Source organism: Panthera tigris, chromosome A2, assembly GCF_018350195.1.
Source record: "Panthera tigris isolate Pti1 chromosome A2, P.tigris_Pti1_mat1.1, whole genome shotgun sequence".
NCBI lineage: Eukaryota > Metazoa > Chordata > Mammalia > Carnivora > Felidae > Panthera > Panthera tigris.
The window spans coordinates 6,138,083-6,157,017 of record NC_056661.1 but is presented as its reverse complement, the minus strand read 5'-3'; the positions used below and the strand labels follow the sequence as shown (position 1 = coordinate 6,157,017).

The 18,935-nt window shown below is 62.1% G+C and overlaps 1 protein-coding gene across 4 annotated transcripts; it reads left to right on the top strand.

Moving 5' to 3' along the window:
- The first annotated feature begins 3,742 nt into the window (after positions 1 to 3,742).
- On the top strand, positions 3,743 to 18,497 carry CAMSAP3 (calmodulin regulated spectrin associated protein family member 3). Of its 4 annotated transcripts, XM_042978052.1 has the most exons (19): positions 3,743 to 3,953; positions 9,385 to 9,638; positions 9,973 to 10,095; positions 10,175 to 10,270; positions 10,438 to 10,470; positions 11,365 to 11,412; positions 11,664 to 11,802; positions 12,412 to 12,551; positions 12,636 to 12,729; positions 12,802 to 12,856; positions 12,998 to 13,071; positions 13,323 to 13,392; positions 13,489 to 14,926; positions 16,193 to 16,332; positions 16,413 to 16,711; positions 17,188 to 17,287; positions 17,543 to 17,655; positions 17,748 to 17,866; positions 17,966 to 18,497. In XM_042978052.1, exons 1-19 carry the CDS (start codon positions 3,806 to 3,808, stop codon positions 18,269 to 18,271), a joined length of 3,789 nt encoding a protein of 1,262 aa, XP_042833986.1. In that variant the 5' UTR covers positions 3,743 to 3,805; the 3' UTR covers positions 18,272 to 18,497. The 4 variants fall into 4 exon arrangements, with proteins under 4 accessions (XP_042833986.1, XP_042833987.1, XP_042833988.1 ...); XM_042978053.1 differs by lacking the exon at positions 10,438 to 10,470; XM_042978054.1 differs by lacking the exon at positions 11,365 to 11,412.
- The last annotated feature ends 438 nt before the right edge of the window (positions 18,498 to 18,935 follow it).

Below are 18,935 nucleotides of genomic sequence, written 5' to 3'. Positions count from 1 at the left end.
TTTTTGAGAGAGAGAGAGACAGAGTGTGAGTGGGGGAGGGGCTCAGAGAGAGGGAGACACAGAATCCGAAGCAGGCTCCAGGCTCTGAGCTGTCAATACAGAGCCCGACGCGGGGCTCGAACTCATCAGCCGTGAGATCATGACCTGAGCTGAAGTCAGACTCAACCGACTGAGCCCCCCAGGCGCCCCTGTTTTGTTTTTGTTTTTGTTTTTTAATGTTATTTTGAAAGACTTCAGAATTGTCTCCCTGAGATCCCTGGATAGGGGGAGTCCGAGAATAATCTCCCTCTACTGAGGCCAAACTTCAGAAAGGCCGCCATGGGACACTGTGTGGGCAGGTAGACAAAATCAGTGGCCACACTTGAATTCCCATCACTATAGTTCACCGTGGGCGAGAGGTACTGAGGGGAGATCCCAACCTTCCTCTGCTCGGAGGCCCCCCAGCCTCGGGCTTCATCCAACCCCATCTGAGGGTGACGAACGATTAGGGAAGGTAGGCCAGCCTCAGAACGGAAAGGCAGCATGGTGGTTCAGTGGGTGAATCCAGGTGCCTTGGGCTCGAAGCTTCCTTCATTCTCGTAGCTGTGTCATTTTGGGGCCCTCGGCCTCAATTTTTCTGTGGGCAAAATGGGTCTAATACTTGTTATGCTCGGGATGTTGTAAGAATTAAATGAGATCGTGCTGGGTATAAAATAGCCTCAAAAACTGTTACCTGTTGACACGATCCCCAAAGTGCACACATATCCAGAATTTTGCGGGTGAGTTTTGGGGGCTTCATACACTTCCCCAAAACCTAGTCCTGAATTCCGACCTATGAACCTTCTAAGTCATCCCCACCTCCAGCTTCATAACCAGAGCCTGTCTGATGAGTTAGGAGGTGTGAGAACCAAAGGAAGCCCCAGGTGAGGGAGGAGGTGGCAGGCAAGGGCTTGGGGAGGGCCGGAGGGGGGTCTGAGGGGAGGAGGCCACCTGCTCACAGGGGAGCCAGTGTGTCTGGAGCTGCGTGGGCCCCAGGAACTGGCCCTCAGGGGCAGGTGGGACCTCGGTTCCAGCCGGCTGTGTGTGGGTGGGGCAGTCTAGCCCAGCCAGGAGTTCCAGTTGGCCCAGTGTGGGGGCTGGGCCTGAGGAGGCCCCTGGCGCCCGAGGGGGGGGCACCATGCCCAGTTCCTACTCTGACACCAGCAGACTCCCCCAGGCCCTCCAGTCCAGGACAGGCGAGGGCCTGCGGGTTCCCTCCCGGGGCGGGAACCTTGTGCATGTGTGTTTACAGAGCATCCCCAGGAGTGTGTCCCAGCTCGTGTTTGTCCTTGGGGTCCACAGAGGTCATGAGAACCTTCCCAGAAAAGCAAACACGCATGTGAGCCAGCGGGACGTGCCACGCTCATGGGAGTGGCACCCCGTGACAGTGTGCCCTTCCCTTCCCGGGCACCTCCCGATGCCAGGAGCCCCAGACCCCCCAGCAGTGCCACCGATGGGGAAACCAAGGCCCGGTGGGGAAAGGACGTGTCCAGGTCATTCAGGGGGCTTGGGACAGGAGCTGAGACACGTGCATCGCACATATCAACACCTGCACGAAAACACACACACACTGGCCCCTTTGTGCGCCCACACCCACTCCTGCACGGGCACATCCAGACAGGAGGGCCGACGCCCCAGCTCCCCTCCCTTGGGCACACCCACCCCTCTCCAGTCACACGCTCTGGACCATGAGACCCATGCCTCAAACACACCTGTGCAATGTATGTTAGGGGGCCCCAGGAATTTCTACAAAGAATAGGCTTTGGGGACCATCTGAGCCTGAGAGGGGGGCTGTCTCAGGAAACTGACTCGCTATTGTGCTTTTTACAGAGTCAAGAGCCCCCCGATTGCTGTGTGTGTGCATAGGTGTGTGTGTTGAATGAAACTCCCTCTATAGTTGTGAATGCAGAAACTCACATTTACATTCCCTTACATGGGATTCACCCACCCAGCCTCACTTATATATGGCACTCAATTGCATCTAGGTACACACACATACCCTTACACACTCACAGAGCCATTCAAAACCCAACTTCTTGGGGCGCCTGGGTGGCTCAGTCGGTTGAGCGTCTGACTTCAGCTCAGGTCATGATCTCGCGGTTCGTGGGTTCGAGCCCCGCGTCGGGCTCTGTGCTGACGGCTCAGAGCCCGGAGCCCGCTTCGGATTCTGTGTCTCTCCCTCTCTCTGCCCCTCCCATGCTCATGCTCTCTCAATAATAAATTTTAAAAAATGTGAAAAACCTAACTTATTGCGTGTGCATACCTACACGCACACTACAGTCTTAGATTTGCCACCAGGCGCACATGTACCTGCACGCAAAGAGAGAAGCTCAGACACTCAATTTACATTCAGAAAACAGATACCCATGTACACTCTGACACACTCATGCTTCCACACAGATCCGTGCAAACGTCCCAAACTTCAAATGTAAACACCAGCTTCACACAAAAACATGCAGAAAGTCATACATGTCAACACTCCCGTGAAAAGATAACATACAAACCCAGATACGTATGTGCACTTACTATACACATGTGATCACACCCGGCTATACACACCGCGGATATACAGGTCTGCAGAGACTTAACACGATTCTGCGTTCACAATTAGACACAGCTGAGAAGCACGTGGCAGATGTGTTGACACAAAAACACAATGGAATACACAGCAATTTAAAAAATTTTAAATATTTATTTATTTTTGAGAGAGAGAGAGAGAGAGAGAGCACAAGCAGGGGAGGGGCAGAGAGAGAAGGAGACACAGAATCCGAAGCAGGCTCCAGGCTCCGAGCCGTCAGCACAGAGCCGGACGCAGGGCCTGAACTCACGAACCCTGAGATCGTGACCTGAGCCAAAGTCAGAGCTTAACCAACTGAGCCACCCAGGCGCCCTGACACAAGCAAATATTAAACAAATATCCACAAAAAGGGCTCAGACATTTGCAAGTGTCCCCAGTAACTGCCATTAGCCCCATTCATAGGTATAAGTAAACACACTCCTGCATAAATACACCTGCTCTCAATTTCTCTCACGTGCTCCTTCATCGACACCCATCACATCCTTATACAAAACATCCTTAGATGCTCACAAACACGTACACTCGCAAATCCACTGACAAAACACAAATGCACACGCACACTCACCACCACTATATCCTCTGGACACAGACACCTACACCATACGATCCTTGCACACACATGAAAAACACGGACGCACACGCATACACACACACACAGGTGCTGTCACACGCCCACCCAGAGAGCACACGCAGACACCCTCAAATTCGCGCGTTCACCACCCGAATGCGTTCGGAGACGCACACACTGCTACAAACACACACACTCTCTACGCTCCCAACTCGCCATCGGACACAGGTGCAGCCACGCACGGACGCTCACGTTCACATCCAAGCGTACACACTCGGGCCAGCACACACATCCGCAAACAGAGGGTCCCTCGTCCTCCCCAGCGCACGCGCGCACACGCACACGCACACGCACTCCTCCGCAGCCTCCCGCCAACACCGCAGTCCGGGCCCGCCCCACCCGCTGCGGGCGGCCAGGCGAGGCCGGAGGGGGGCGGGGAGGACCGGGTCGGGGTCTGGGCCGGGGGCGGGGCGCACCTGGGCTCCGCCCCGGGGCGGGGCCGACGCTGCGTCGCGAGCGCGAGCGGCCGCACCTGGCTCGGCGGCGGCGGCGGCGGCGGCGGCGGGCCCGGCCCGGGTGCGAGCGCGGCGCAGCCCAGCCCGAGCGAGCGCGGAGCCGGCTCCCGCAGCCCCGGCGCCGCCATGGTGGAGGCGGCGCCCCCCGGGCCCGGGCCGCTGAGGAGGACCTTCCTGGTGCCCGAGATCAAGTCGCTGGACCAGTACGATTTCTCGCGGGCCAAGGCGGCGGCCAGCCTGGCGTGGGTGCTGCGGGCCGCGTTCGGGGGCGCAGGTACCGGGCCGGGGGCGGCAGGGGCGGCAGGTGCGGGGGGCGGGGCGCCGGGCCGCGGAGGCCGGGGCCGTGGGAACAATAGCGCCGGCCGCCGGGTGTGGGGGGGGGGCCTGGGCTCGGGCCCCGCCGCGCCGGGCCTCCGGGCTTCCTGCTCGGCCCGGGCGGTGGACTTTGCCCGCCCGGCTGCGGGAGCGCGGTGGGGGTGGGGCCGGCGGCCCAGATCCGCGCCGGGACCCCGGCGTCCGGGAGCCCAGGTGAGCGGGGCGGGGTCTCCCGGGCGGGCCTTGCACGCCCTACCCCCCCTTTACACATTCACATCACGCGCCCCCGAGGACCCCCCCCCCCACCGCCCCGCAGCCGAACCCACACCCCGCGTCAGCCCTCCCTGCGCTGCGGGCGGCGAGGCCAGCTCTGGGAGCCTCTTCTTTCGCCTCCATGGCCCCGGCCAGCGGCTGGCAGCTGTGACTTATTACCCCATTTTGCCTGGGAGCCCAGAAGGGAATTGGCTTGTCCGAGATCGGCGGGGGTGGGGGCGCAGGTGTAAGGCCTTCTCCCACCCGGGGCAGAGCCTCCAGCCCTCCCCTAGGGCCACGTGTGTGGGGAAGTCAGGCCACCCCAAGGGGGAGGGTGCGGGTGGGTCCCCGGGATTCAAGGGCGCGTGTGGGCAAAGTCAGGGCCCTAGGGCAGCCCCACCACCCAGGCCAGAGCTGGGAGCCAGGGCCTTCTGTGGGGCAGGCGGGGTTAATTAAGGTCTGGGCCTTCCCAGGCGTCCTAAGGGGGACGCCTGCTCTCCCACCCGCCTGGCCACTGGTCTTGGCACCTGCTGAGCACAGCCCATCCCCCCCTCCCCTTCAGTGGCCTTCCCAGATCAACCTGTTCTGGGTGTGGGGCTCGGGGACAGCTGCCCATCTCCTGGGTCCGCCCAAGCCTGTGTCTTTCTCCCAACACCCTCCCATGCAGGGTCCACTCTGGGGCCTGCCTTTCCCTGAGAATCTGCTTGAGGAAGAAAGGGGGCTGGTAGGCAGAGATCTGGGTCTGCCCCAGCCTCTCCTGTCCCGGGTTATGTGGCCTTGGTTAGAAGGCTCGACTTTGGGAATCAGAGTTGGGCTTAAGTCCCAGCTCCACCGGGTTATGGACAAATTATGTCAATTCTCTGAGCGTCTGTTTCCCCTGTGTGTAAGAAGGCATTTATGTTCACTCATTTATCCGTTTCACAAATGTCTGTGGGGCACCCACTAAGTGCCAGGGCAGTGCTCGGGCGGCTGGGATCCCGGCACCTTCCTCACAAGGTTGCTGGACAGCAGACCTCAGATTGGTTCTGGCGCACAGTGCCTGGTAAACAGCTACTCGCTGTCACTGCTGCTGTGACCCGTTGTGGCACTGTTATTAATAACATTAATATTATCATGGAGCAGAAAATGCCGTCCCATTTCATAGAAAGGAAAGGGAGGTCTCCTGAGGAGATGCCCCGACTCACCCAGTCCTGTTCTCCCTGACCCAGCTCCCTGCACTGTGCGATCTCCTCCCCGAGGGTGAGGGTCAGGGTGAGGGTCACGTTCAGTCGGCCTCGTACCCACCTTTTCTAAGCAGAGGGGGCTGAGGAAGGTGGGACGCCTGGCCCAGAGGGGGAAGTGGGCCACAGAGCTCTGCTTGATTCACGAACTCTGGGACTTTTTACCGATGCCTGTTGGGTGCCAGGCTGGTGCCGGGACAGAGCGATGGGGGTGGAGTTGGGAAAATGGGGGATGGGACACGAAACCAGGTCTCGGCTGCTTAGGGTGATAAGGTCTGTGTTGTAGAGGCGTGCAGTGGGGCTGGGGGAGGAAAGCCCCGAACTCTGCCGGGGAGGGGAGGGGAGGGAAGGGAAAGTTTGAACCTTGAGGGACGCATAGGAGTTTGCCAGGGGGAGGCCACATGTGAAAAGGCCTGGGGGTTGGCCCATCAGGGAGTTCTAAGAGAAAAATGTGCGGGGCCCAGTGGTGGGTTGGGGGCCCAGGGAGGGGGGAGATGAGAGAGGCTGGCGGGACAGGGGGCCTCTTGAACTGTGGCCGGGAGGCGGGGGGATGTGAGGGCGCTGGGGAGCCATGGACCGGGTTTGGGGACTGACAAAATGAGATCAGCTATGCAGTTGCCCCCTGGGGAATGGTGGGGGGGGGAGGTGGTTCTGGCAGCCTGGGGCACAGGTGTAAGGAGGCTGGGGACGAGTGCCGGCAGGTGGCCTCTGTGGGACCGAAGCTCAGAGATAAGAAAGGGTGCTATCTCTACCCTAAGAAAGGGTGTCTTAGGGAGACACCACCTAAGTCCCTTACGCCTGAACGTCACTCTGACCCACAGGGAAACTGGGTTCACGTCAGCTCGGATGTTTATTAGCGGTGTGATCCTGGGCGAGTTAGCTCTCTGGGCCTTGGTTTTCTCATCTGTACAGTGGGGATAAGAATAAGCGTCGTGAGGATTACACGAGCGAACGCATACGAGGTGGCCGTGTATGTCAGAGGCGCTGTAGAGCTGTGTGGTCCGGTCTGGTAGCCACGGCCACGCGTGGCCCGTGTTCATCGTGATGTGCTATGAATGTAAAAAACACACAGTGGCTTCTGAAGACTTGATACCAAAAAAAAAAAGTGAAATACCTCACTAATAATGTTTTTATGTCAATTGTTGAAACGATAGTATCATATATTGTGTTAAATATATACTAAGGTAATTATCCATTTCTTTTTTTTTTCAGTTTATTTATTTATTTTTGAGAGAGAGAAAGCGCGAGTTGGGGAGGGGCAGAGGGAGAGGGAGAGAATCCCAAGCAGGCCGTGCACTGTTAGCACAGAGCCCGATGCAGGGCTCTTATCCACGAACTGTGAGATCATGATGACCTGAGCCGAAGTCGATCGCTTCATCGACGGAGCCACCCAGGTGCCCCCCGTTTCTACCTTTTTAATGTGGCTCCTAGAAAGTTTAAAACTACATGTGTGGGTTGGGGCGCCTGAGTGGCTCTGTCGGTTGAGCGTCTGACTTGGGCTCAGGTCATGATCTCGTGGCTCATGAGTTTGAGCATGAGTTTGAGTTGCTGATAGCTCGGAGCCCGGAGCCTGCTTCGGATTCTGTGTCTCCCTCTCTCTCCGCCCCTCCCCTGCTCGTGCTCTGTTTCTCTCTCTCTCTCTTAAAAATGAATAAACATTAGAAAATAATTTGAAACTACATATGCGGGTCAAATTGTATTTCTGTCGGCCAGCACTATCCGATGGTAAATGATCGATAAACATTTTTAGTAGAGAGCGGTAGCTCTGAACCCCGGGGGTGGTTTTGCCTTCCAGGAGACCTTTGATAGTGTCTAGAGACCTTTTTGGTTGTCGCTGCTTGGGAAGGAGGGTGTTACTGGTGTTTTGTGACTAGAGACCAGGGACTCTGCTGACCATCCTGGAGCACCGGACAGCCTACCCCGCCCCCTGTGAGACACAAAGAATTATCCACCTCCAAGTGCCGGCCGTGTTGCGGTATAGAGGCATAGAGGAAGCGCTTGATAAACATGAGCTGTTGGGTAGCCCTAGCTCACGTGTTTTCATCTCGAAGGCCCTGACAAGTCCTGCAGGAAAGAAACTTGTTTAATTTTGCCAGTGGGAGCAGGAAATGAGCAGGGGCTGGGGAGACGGGGAACAGGGTGTGGGTTGGGGAGATGCCAGGAGAATGAAAGCAGAGGACCTTAGGTGTTGGAGGGGAAGGAGGGGGGAGGAGGGATGTTGATTTCTTACCTCCATTTCTCTCCGAGAGAGAAGGAGAAGGTTTGGAGCAAGGTACCGAGCATCATGGGAGATGCCCAGAGGGCAGTGGGACACACGGCCTGGGCTGCAGCAGGTGGCGGTGCTCAGATGGCCACGGAAGCTATCACTGGGCGGGCGGGCTGGCAGGCAGGGGTGGGGGGGTGCACGTATCCACTTACAGGGCTGTTCCGACCGAGCTGTCAGGAACCTGGCATTGAAGGGGCACGAGGGGAAGAGGCCTGGCTTGAGTGGTGGGACAGAGAAAAAGATGGAAAGCGGGGAGATGCCGGGGGAGGAAGGTTTCCGGAACAAGGAGGTGCTGGGCAGAGCGCCCAGGCAAGATACAGCCCACAGCCGTGCGTTGGAGGGCCGCTGCTGGCCTTGGGGAGGCTGGGAGCTGGGAGGGCAGGTTGGGGCGGGGGTCGGGTGGAAGGAGAAGTCTGTTCAGAGAGTGCACACAGCTCTCCACAGGGGTGGAGCATTACGTGGGAAGGTCAAGTGTGACTTCAGGGGGCGGGGTGGAGTGAAGGCAAGGAAGCCTGGGTCCTTATAGGTGAGGGCAGGGGGTCTCCGGGGAGCCTGGCTGTGAAGACAGGCGCGTGAGAAAGGCCTGGTGTGTTGTGTGCCGATGTTTTTAAGCGGTAGAAATCTGCCCCCTCCCGTTATTTCAGACACATAGAACCCCAATAGACAAAACAGCTGTTCTGGTTGGAATAAGAGTTAGGGCCTCCCTGAAAGACCCCCACGAGGGCAGGTCCCCTAGGCTGGCCTCAGTCACCTCCTCCTGGACCCTCCCAGAGAATCGTCCTGGTGACTTATTCTGGTCTTTCTGTTCCCCACCCATGGATCCTGCTTGGGGTTCCGTGCCCCCCCCCCACCCCCCACATGGGGCTTCCTCAAGCCTCTCCCTGCCCTGCCCGTCTCATTCAACGTCTTCAGGGGGTTTGTGGCCGCCTCTGCAAGGTGATCTCACCTCTCTCCAGAGCCCCGGCCCCTCATGCTCCGCTTTTGCTGCCTCACCGCCTGTACCCCCACCTTCCCACTCACACCTGATGGGGCCCTGGATGCCTCCTTGTCCCTCCCCTGCCTCCTCCCTTCAGTCGCCAGGTTCCGACCGTTCACCCCCCTCAGAAGGTCTGCAGTCTGGCCAGCTTTCCGGTACTCTGGCCCGCCTGCCAGACCCCCGACTCCACAGTTCATCCCACCCCTGCTTCCAAGCTGACAGAGGGTGCAGGGGGGTTGCTAAAGGCCTGAGTTTGAATCCCAGTGCCGGCACTGGCCAGCTGTGTGGCCTTAGGCAGGTTGCTTTCGTTCTCTGTGCCTCAGTTTCTGGAGTTACCACTTGTGCCCTGGCTGCTGCTTCCTAGGCCTGCAGGGCACCCGGGGAGTTAGGTGGATTAAGGGATCTTGTGGTCGTTGTTCTCCTCCTCGGAGGGCCTGCAAGACCACCGCCCTCCCAACAAGCCCCTGCGCGGTGGCCTCTCCCCTTCCAGAACTGCCCTTCCCCCACCCCCCAGGCACTGCCTGTCCCACCTCCTGGCCTTTGCCCCTCTGCCTGGAGCCCTTTCCTGTGGCGAACTCCCGCACACCCGTGCCCGGGTCCCCTAGCCTCCCCGTCCCGTGCCGTCCTCCGACGCATGCCTGGGCCCTGACCCGCCATCACCCCCCTCGCCCCGCAGAGCATGTGCCCTCGGAGCTGTGGGAGCCCTTCTACACCGACCAGTACGCACAGGAGCACGTGAAGCCCCCGGTGACACGGCTGCTGCTCTCGGCCGAGCTCTACTGCCGGGCCTGGCGCCAGGTGCTGCCGCAGCTCGAGACCCCCCCCAGTCCCTCCGCGCTGCTGGCCCTGCTGGCGCGGAGGGGCACGGTGCCCGCGCTGCCCGAGCGTCCCGTGCAGGAGGCCGACTTGAGGCACCAGCCTATCCTCATGGTAGGCCCCGCCCCGGTCCGTCAGGCCCCGCCCACCAGACGCGGCTCCTCCCCCAGGCTCCTCCCACCAGGCCTGGCTCCTCCCCAGAGACGCCACCCTGGTCCTTGAGGACGCACTTGAGGACAGGGCCCACCAGGAGTGGTTCTTCCCGGACCCCTGTCCTGGCTCCTTCCCCGAAGCCCCACCCACTAACCCTGGCTCATCCCCAAAGCCCCTCCTACTTCAGGCCCCTCCCCACACACCTTGAGGTTCTTCCTCTGGTTCTCCCTCAGAGGCGGCCAGGGAAACCCCCATCCCTCGCTGTGGTCTCACCCTTGAGCCCTTCCCTGCACAGGGAGCCCACCTAGCTGTCATTGACGCCCTCATGGTTGCCTTCGCCTTCGAGTGGACAAAGACACTGCCCGGTCCCTTGGCCCTGGCCAGCTTGGAGCACAAGCTCCTTTTCTGGGTGGACACGGTAGGTGGGGTCAGGCAGGCATGGGCTGGGGGCCGGCATTGCCCAGGGAGCACAGTGCTGACCTCTCCCTGCTCCCCAGACCATCCGGCGGTTGCAGGAGAAGACTGAGCAGGAAGCTGCCCAGAGAGCCTCTCCCGCGGCCCCTGCAGATGGGGTGGCCCCCGCACAGCCCTCGGTGAGACTAGGGCGACGGACGAATGGACGGACACGAGGACGGTCGGAGGGAGGGCTGGGTGGGAGGGGAAGGGCTGCACTGGGGGGGCCGGAGGTGACTCTCTCTCTCTTTCTGCCGTCTCCCCTGTGCCTCTCCCGCTGCTCTCCCCTCTGCCTCTTTGGCATCAGTGCCCCACACGCTGGTACTGGAAGCTGGTTCCTGTAAGTGGGGCTGTTCCTCCGCCCCGTCTGCCTGCCTCGCTTGTCGCTTGGTCTGTCTTGTCTGTTCTGCCTGCCTGTCCGCTCCCTCTCCTACCTCCTCCCAGCTGTGAGCAGAGGATATGGGACCCCGGCCCTGGGGGACAGAGGGAACCTCTCCGTAGACCAAGAGAAGAGAAGCGTGTTAACTGAGAAGGCAGATCACTCCCCAGTTACCTGACCGGGGAGGCGGGGGTGGGGGTGGGGGGGATGGGAGGGAATGAGCCTCTCCTCCCAGTAATCAAGAGGGCAGAGCTTCTGGGCTCGTTCATCTTTGCTGAGGCGGGAGACTTCCGGCACCCCTGAAGGGGGTCCCTAGCCCATCAGGCACGTGGATCCTGACCCCTTAGCCAAGAGGAAGGCCCCCAGACCCAGAAGAAGGTAGAAGAACCTTCCTAAGACTCCAGTTTCCCTGCGGACAAGCCAAGCTTGGGTGGGAGGGGGCGTCCATCCCTGAAACACAAGGGGCGAGTGGCCACTGCCAGTGGGGGCTTCGGGTGGACGGAGTCCCACCTCTGCTCACTCTGGAGCCTCCCTCCTTCCACTCTGTGGCCTGGGTTGGGGGCTCCTCTCCTTCTGCCTCCCCGCTTCCTCCGCAACCCCTCCCCGAGCTGAGGCCTGGGTCTTTTGTGGGGGGGGGAGTGATGATTCCCTGCATGGGAGGCTGGCTGTGTGGGGTCCCTCCAGGCTGGGAGGAGCTGGGGTCCCCAAAGCCGGCCAGAGCGCAGTCAGGGAGCTGGACGGCCAGGGCTCGTGACAGGAGTCAGGGCTCTCTCTCCCCTCCCCTGGAGGTGTGCTTGGGGGCCCAGCAAGTCAGCGCCCCTCCCGCCCCGCTGACGGCTGCTCCTCTCCCCCCAGCACGCAATTGCCTTCTGTTTGAAGGAGTCGGGGAGCAAACCCCCCATGGTAATGTATCCCCCGCCCCGGGGTCCCAGGAGTCCTGCCCCAGCCCTCGCTGCTGGCCTGGCTGCTCGCAGACACTTCCTTTGCCTCTTGCTGCTGCCCTTCCCCTGCTCCAGGCTGGCCCCACTCTGGCTCTGGGACCCCCAGCTTCACGCCCCCTCACGGCGGAAACCCCAGGCCTCCCCACCCAGCCTGCATGACCGCTGCCCCGGGGGCCGGCCTGACCTCTGACCTAACCCGGCTCCCACCCACAGATCCGATACCGCAAGGACCGAGCTGTGGCCCGACGCGCCCCCTGCTTTCCAACCGTGACCACCCTCCAGGATCTGGCAAGTGGGGCCGCGCTGGCCGCCACGATCCACTGCTATTGTCCCCAGCTCTTGCGACTCGAGGGTGAGTGAGTGGGCCTGGGCCGCACCTGTCCGTGGGAGCTCGACACCCAGGCATCTGCCCCAGAGTGCTGCGGTGATTAGGAGTGCAGCTTTCAGAACTGGCGGACCTGCGTTTGAACATTTCTTCCCCTCGTTAGCTGTGTGACCTTGCGCAAGTGTCTAAACTTCTCTGTGCTTCATAGAATTCACGCCTGCAGCAGATATTTATAGAATGCAAGCTGTGTGCCAGATCCCGTTTTAGGTGCCGGAGACCCAGGGTGCACAATACGGACATGCTCCTGACCTCAGGCAGCTCACATCCTGGTTGGGAGAGAGAGACAATAACTTCATCCAGAAAAACATTCTGGACGTTAGGTGCTCTGAGGGAGGGCGAGGTAGTTAGGAGAAGCTTTCTGACTTGAGTTCCTGGGGGACGAGTTCTCCCGGCAGCTGGGAATAGTTGCAGAGGCCGAGGAACAGCCCGTTGTAGTATCCGCTTTGTAAAGGGCACCTGGCCTGAGGCCCGGCCCGTAGGAGAGCCTCTGTGCGTGTCGCCTGCTGGGCCCTCGCTTCCCCAGGGCCCCGTCCTCCTCCGCATAGAGCTGGGGACCCAGGTATCCTGTCCCCACAGAGGTGTGCCTCAAGGACCCCATGTCTGTGGCGGACAGCCTCTACAACCTCCAGCTGGTGCAGGATTTCTGTGCCTCCCGCCTTCCTCGTGGCTGCCCACTGTCCCTCGAGGACCTGCTGTATGTCCCACCGCCCCTCAAGGTAAGGCCGTCTCGAGGCCTCGTGGGCCGAGGCTGGCGTCCGGGGCCGTGGGTCCCAGTGGCTGACCCCGCCTTCTGCCTCCAGATCAACCTGGTGGTGCTGCTCGCCGAGATGTTCATGTGCTTTGAGGTGCTGAAACCTGATTTCGTGCAGGCTAAGGACCTTCCTGATGGTCACGGTGAGGCCTGGCCCGGGGTGTGGGGCGGGGTAGGGAGGCCAGGCCTGCCTGACCCTCCTCTCTCTGCTGCAGCGGCCTCCCCCCGGGCCACGGAGGCCTCTTCCGCCCAGAACAGCAGTGGCTGCAGGTACGGTTTCCCCATTGGGTGAGTCTCCGTGGCCGTGGCCCTGTGACAGGGCTAGGGGATGCTCTCTGTTCTCGGCTCCTGGGAGAGGTGAGCAGGGGCGGGGCAGGGAGGGGCCCTTGGCTGACATGCATCTCTTGGCAGTTCTCCTGTCTTCAATTTCCGCCACCCACTCCTGTCACCCGGCGGCTCCCAGTCCCCACTCCGTGGATCCACAGGTGAGGGCAGGGGTACAGCTTGTCACTGGAGACCCCTACGCAGCCACTACCCCGGCTGACTTTGTCTCTCCTCCTGATCCTTCCACTGGGTCCCTCAGGCGCCTGAATGACCCAGTGGTGACACTCACCCCCACAGTGGCCCCCAGCTATCTGTCCACATAATGCCCATCAGTGACACCCCCCGGCAGACCCCACCCAGGGTGCCCAGCGCCGTAGTGGCCACTGAATGACCACTTACCACCCCTCCCCAGGCTCACTGAAGTCCTCCCCGTCCATGTCCCACATGGAGGCCCTCGGCAAGGCCTGGAACCGTCAGCTCAGGTGAGTGCGTCTCAGGGGCCTGGCCGGTGGAGCAGGCTGGGCAGGGGTGGGGCCGGGGCTTGTCCCAGGGGCTGACCCCTCCCTCCTGCCGCCCAGCCGTCCCCTCTCCCAGGCAGTGTCGTTCAGCACCCCCTTTGGCCTGGACAGCGACGTGGATGTCGTCATGGGAGACCCCGTCCTACTCCGCTCGGTCAGCTCAGACAGCCTGGGCCCCCCGCGCCCTGTGCCAGCCCGGACCCCCGTGCAGCCAGCCCCGGAGCCTGGCGACCTGCCTACCATCGAGGAGGCCCTGCAGATCATCCACAGTGCCGAGCCCCGGCTGCTCCCAGATGGGGCTGCCGACGGCAGCTTCTACCTCCACTCCCCCGAGGGGCCCTCCAAACTGCCGCTGGCTTCCTCCTACCCACTCGAGGGGGCCTCCAAAGCACCCGCCTACGTGCCCCACCCCGAGGCCCCCTTGAAACCGTCTCCCTGCACGGTGGCGGAGATGTCGAAACCGTCGGCCCTATCCGAGGGCTCCCCGAAGGCCGCGGCTTCGTCCCCAGCGGCCAACAACTCCGAAGTGAAGATGACCAGCTTTGCTGAACGCAAGAAGCAGCTGGTGAGGGCTGAGGCCGAGGCAGGGTCCCCGACGGCCACCCCCGCGGCACCAGAGGCCCTGAGCTCCGAGATGAGCGAGCTGGGAGCCCGGCTGGAGGAGAAACGGCGGGCCATAGAGGCTCAGAAGCGACGGATCGAGGCCATCTTTGCCAAGCACCGCCAGCGACTGGGCAAGAGCGCTTTCCTGCAGGTGCAGCCTCGGGAGGCCGGAGGGGAGGCGGAGGCAGAGGCGGAGCCAGGCCCAGTCCCCGGTGGGGAGCGGCCGGCGGGTGAGGGCCAGGGCGAGCCATCCCCGCGGCCCAAGGCAGTGACCTTCTCACCCGAACTGGGCCCAGTGCCCCCCGAGGGGCTGGGGGACTATAACCGGGCGGTCAGCAAGTTAAGCGCCGCGCTGAGCTCACTGCAGCGGGACATGCAGAGGCTCACGGACCAGCAGCAGCGGCTCCTGGCTCCGCCCGAGGCCCCCGGGCCTGCCCCGCCGCCCGCCGCGTGGGTCATCCCTGGTCCCACGGTGGGTCCCAAAGCCGCATCTCCCAGCCCTGCTCGGCGCGCCCCGGCTGCCCGGCGCAGCCCCGGGCCCGGCCCCAGCCCGACACCCCGAAGCCCGAAACACGCACGGCCGGCGGAGCTGCGGCTGGCTCCCCTGACGAGAGTGCTCACGCCTCCCCATGATGTAGACAGCCTCCCCCACCTGCGCAAGTTCTCGCCAAGCCAGGTGCCCGTGCAGACCCGTTCCTCTATCCTCCTGGCGGAGGGGTCGCCTCCAGAGGAGCCCGCGGCCCGGCCTGGCCTCATCGAGATCCCACTGGGCAGCCTGGAAGAGCCCACGGCCGAGGACGAGGGAGACGGGAGCCCCCCTGGTGCTGAGGATTCCTTAGAGGAGGAGGCGTCTTCGGAGGGAGAGCCCCGGGCCGGGCTGGGATTCTTCTACAAGGTGAGTCACCGAAGCAGGTTGGGGAAGGGGCGGGGTGGGTGGGCACAGGGGTGGAGGCGGAGAGCCAGGTGGGAGTGGGCAAGGACAAGGTGGGCGTGGCCAGATGGATAGATGGGTGGGTGGGTGGATAGACAGATGGACTGGGTGGGTGTGGGTGGACAGACGGGTGGGTGACAGACGGACAGGGGCGGGCGGATAAGCAGGGCTGGGGTCTTCCATTTCCTTCTGTCTCCTGCTCTCCTTCACGCTCTGCCCACCTCGGCCCTGCCGGTTCCCCTCCCTGCTCTCCCATGTCTGGTCCCTGTTCCCCATCCTCACGGCACCCCCAGCCTGGCCCGGTGCTCTCACCTGGACACCTGCACCCGCATCTTGAACGGCCTCTGCTGTCCACCCCACCCCTCCATCCTTGGCCATCTTCAACTGAGCAGCCAGAGAGATTTTTTTTTTTTTACTATGAACTGGACCTTGTCAATCCCGTTTAAACCCTTCGGTAGCTCCCCTTGCTCTTAGAATAAAAGTCCTTCCGTGGCCTTAGGCTCTGCCCACCTCTGACCCTCCCAGGCCACCCCCCACACACACACATCCCAGCCACACTGGCCTCCCCATTCCAGGCCTGCTAGGCTTGTTCTAGCCTCAGGGCTTTTGCATTTGCTGTTCCCTCTTGCCTGGGATACTCTTTACCTCTCGCCTTCTTGTCATTCTCTCTCCCTGGTCACCTTCTCCAAGAAGCCTTGCTTAGTGTCCCCAGGCTGGGATGGATCCCTCCCTGCCCTGTAGACTGGTAGCTGTTTTGTTTTAATATTTTTTAAGTTTTTCTTTATTTTGAGAGAGAGAAGGGAGAGTGAGGGAGGGGCAGAGAGAGCGCGAGAGAGAGAGAGAGAGAGAGAGAGAGAATGAATCCCAAGCAGGCTTCCCACTGTCAGTACAAAGCCTGATGCGGGGCTCAAACTCATGAACTGTGAGATCATGACCTGAGCCAGAACCAAGAATCAGATGCTTAACCCACTGAGCCTCCCAGGTGCCCCAGACTGGTAGCTGCTTCTGATGTATCAGGTCGTCTCCCGCCCTGGGTTAAGTGCTCTGTGCGAACAGCACCCGGGTCCACTCTGGTCCCTGTGCCGCACGTAGAACTCTGCACGAAGCAGGAGCCAAGGGGATGCCCTCAGCCCAATTACAAAATCGGAAGGGTGGGTGAGTGGTTGCCAGGCTGGGTTGATGGACGTACCAGGGGAGGGACGGCCAGCCGGACTCCGAGCCTGCCCCCAGGATGAAGACAAGCCCGAGGACGAGATGGCCCAAAAGCGGGCCAGCCTGCTGGAACGGCAGCAGCGGCGGGCGGAGGAGGCTCGGCGGCGGAAGCAGTGGCAGGAGGCCGAGAAGGAGCAGCGGAGGGAAGAGGCTGCCCGGTGAGTGGAGTGCTGCCCGGGCCCCCGGCCCCCCGCGAACCCGCGGCCTGTCTGACCGCTTGATAACTCTCGGTCTGCAGGCTGGCCCAGGAGGAGGCGGCCCCGGGCCCTCCAGCCCCCCCAGCTCCTGCAGCGACCCCGGCCCCTGCCGCCAGGGCCCCCGTCGAGGAGGAGGTGGGCCCCAGGAGGGGGGAGTTCACCCGGCTCGAGTATGAACGCCGGGCCCAGCTGAAGCTGATGGACGACCTTGACAAAGTGCTACGGCCACGGGCTGCGGGGACCGGGGGGCCGGGCCGGGGTGGGCGGAGGGGCCCCCGGCCGCGCTCCGGTTGCTGTGACGACTCGGCCCTGGCACGAAGCCCTGCCCGTGGCCTGCTGGGTAAGGAGCCCGTAGGGAGGGGTGGGGCGCAGGGATGGTGCCCGCTCAGTGCCCTTTTCCAGGGCTGTGGAGACCGCCCCCACCCCTGAGTATGTGGCAGAGGGGAGGACTGTGCGTGGGGTGACGGGGGCCTTGCCCATGCCCTTTAGACTTCCAGAGGGGTGTGGGGGCTACAGTGGGGGTAAGGCGTGTTGGGCAGAGCTGGCCCAGAGTTGTCTCCGGGGCTTCGTGGATGAGGCCCCCTCGGGTACGTTCAGGGGCAACAGCTTTCTAGTGGGGGTTTCCCCACAGCCCGCTGGGCACAGCTCCTGCCCCCGTGGGTAGGGGGAGGTCTCAGTTGGAAGGCACAGGGTGAGGGTCTTGGGAAAGGCTGACCCCACGTGCCCTCCACAGCCTACCAGGTAAGGTCCTCCCCCCAGGCATTTGGGGACACCAGGGGCTTTGGGTGGGGATGACTCCGTGCCATCTTCTCCCAGGCTCCCGGCTCAGCAAAGTCTACTCTCAGTCCACCCTGTCACTGTCAACCGTGGCCAACGAGGCCCCCAATAATCTTGGCGTGAAGAGGCCGACGTCTCGGTGAGTTTGGCCGGGGCGGGCAGGTGCCCGCGTCTCAGGTGCCCCAAGTCTGTGTGTTCTCTTCCGCCGAAGGGATTAGAGGACACGTTCGAGGCCGAGTGGGGCTCTGTCCTCTGCACTTGAGCAGGGCTCCGGCAGGTGCACCTGCCTCCCGTTGTGCGGTGTTCTGGGCTCGGCCCTTCCCCGGTCCCTCTGTGCGTGGGAAGGCTTCACCCACCACCGAGTGCATCCCCATCCCTTCCTGTCCCCCCACAGGGCTCCATCCCCATCCGGCCTCATGTCCCCGAGCCGCCTGCCTGGTAGCCGGGAACGCGACTGGGAGAACGGGAGCAACGCCTCGTCCCCGGCGTCGGTGCCCGAGTACACAGGTAGGTGGGGCCGGAGATCGCGAGCGCCCGGCCAGGCCCTGCCTGCCCCCCCCATCACCCCCGCTGACCACCCTGTCCGCCTCCCACCCCAGGTCCGCGGCTGTACAAGGAGCCCAGCGCCAAGTCCAACAAGTTCATCATCCACAATGCCCTGTCGCACTGCTGCCTCGCGGGCAAGGTAAACGAACCGCAGAAGAACCGCATTCTGGAGGTGAGCCCGTGCCCGGGGCTGGCAGTGGGGGCGGGCGGGCTGGGGCCCTGCCGCCCACCCCCCCCCACCCCCGGTGAACCGCTTCCACCACCCGACCAGGAAATTGAGAAGAGCAAGGCCAATCACTTCCTGATCCTCTTCCGCGACTCGAGCTGCCAGTTCCGGGCCCTCTACACGTTGTCCGGGGAGACAGAGGAGCTGACGCGGCTGGCCGGCTACGGCCCCCGCACAGTCACGCCCGCCATGGTCGAGGGCATCTACAAGTACAACTCGGACCGCAAGCGCTTTACCCAGATCCCTGCCAAGACCATGTCCATGAGTGTAGACGCCTTCACCATCCAGGGCCACCTCTGGCAGAGCAAGAAGCCCACCACCCCCAAGAAGGGCAGCAGCACCCCCAAGTAGCCTCGCCCCGCTGGTTCCCAGGGCAGAGGACAGCCTGGAGGACAATCAGTTGGCATTCCTGGGTCTCGTCTGTCCCCAACCTTGTCTGGGTAGGGCTGGAGTCCCTACCCCCTAACTTCTGTCCTGTCCTGCTGTGGGGGCTGAGCTGGGAGGTTCAGGGACTCAGGGCTCAGCTCAGTCCCCTGTCTGTCCTTCCCACCTTCTTGAATAAAATAATTTAGAAAGAGCTCGAGTGCTGGCATCTCCCTGAGGCTGGCTGGGGCATCCAGTGACCTCTCTGAGGGGGTTTTCCAGCCTCGCCCGCCATGTCCTGCTGCCTCAAGAGCCCTGATGCGGCTCATGCCAAGGCCCCTCGTGGCTGCTCCTTGGCTGCCTCTTGACCAGCCTCTCCCCGTGGCTTCCCCACCCACCGCTCACTGCACTTCCCTCCTCCGTGCGGATGTTACTGGCCTCTTCTGGCACTTGGTCTGTGGCCAGCTGCTAAGCTTGACCTTCTCTCCTCCAGCCGCCTGCCCCCATTTCGGCCTCTGGAAAGGATTCCCACGTTTCTCTCCTACGAGCCCCACACCCAAGGGTCCAGGTGTGCCCTTGGCATCGCTGGGGATGGCTCGGATGTAGGCCCTAGGCCATAAGCTCGAGCCTGCCTGAGCTGCTCGTCTGTGTG

What these genes read in the sequence shown, in the direction of transcription:
- CAMSAP3 (XM_042978052.1), top strand. Translation starts at nt 3,806, where the DNA reads ATGGTGGAGGCGGCGCCCCCCGGGCCCGGGCCGCTGAGGAGGACCTTC. An exon ending in GGTACTGGAAGCTGGTTCCT is followed by an intron (nt 10,471 to 11,364) that starts GTAAGTGGGGCT and finishes CTCTCCCCCCAG; the next exon opens with CACGCAATTGCCTTCTGTTT. An exon ending in GTCGGTGCCCGAGTACACAG is followed by an intron (nt 17,656 to 17,747) that starts GTAGGTGGGGCC and finishes CTCCCACCCCAG; the next exon opens with GTCCGCGGCTGTACAAGGAG.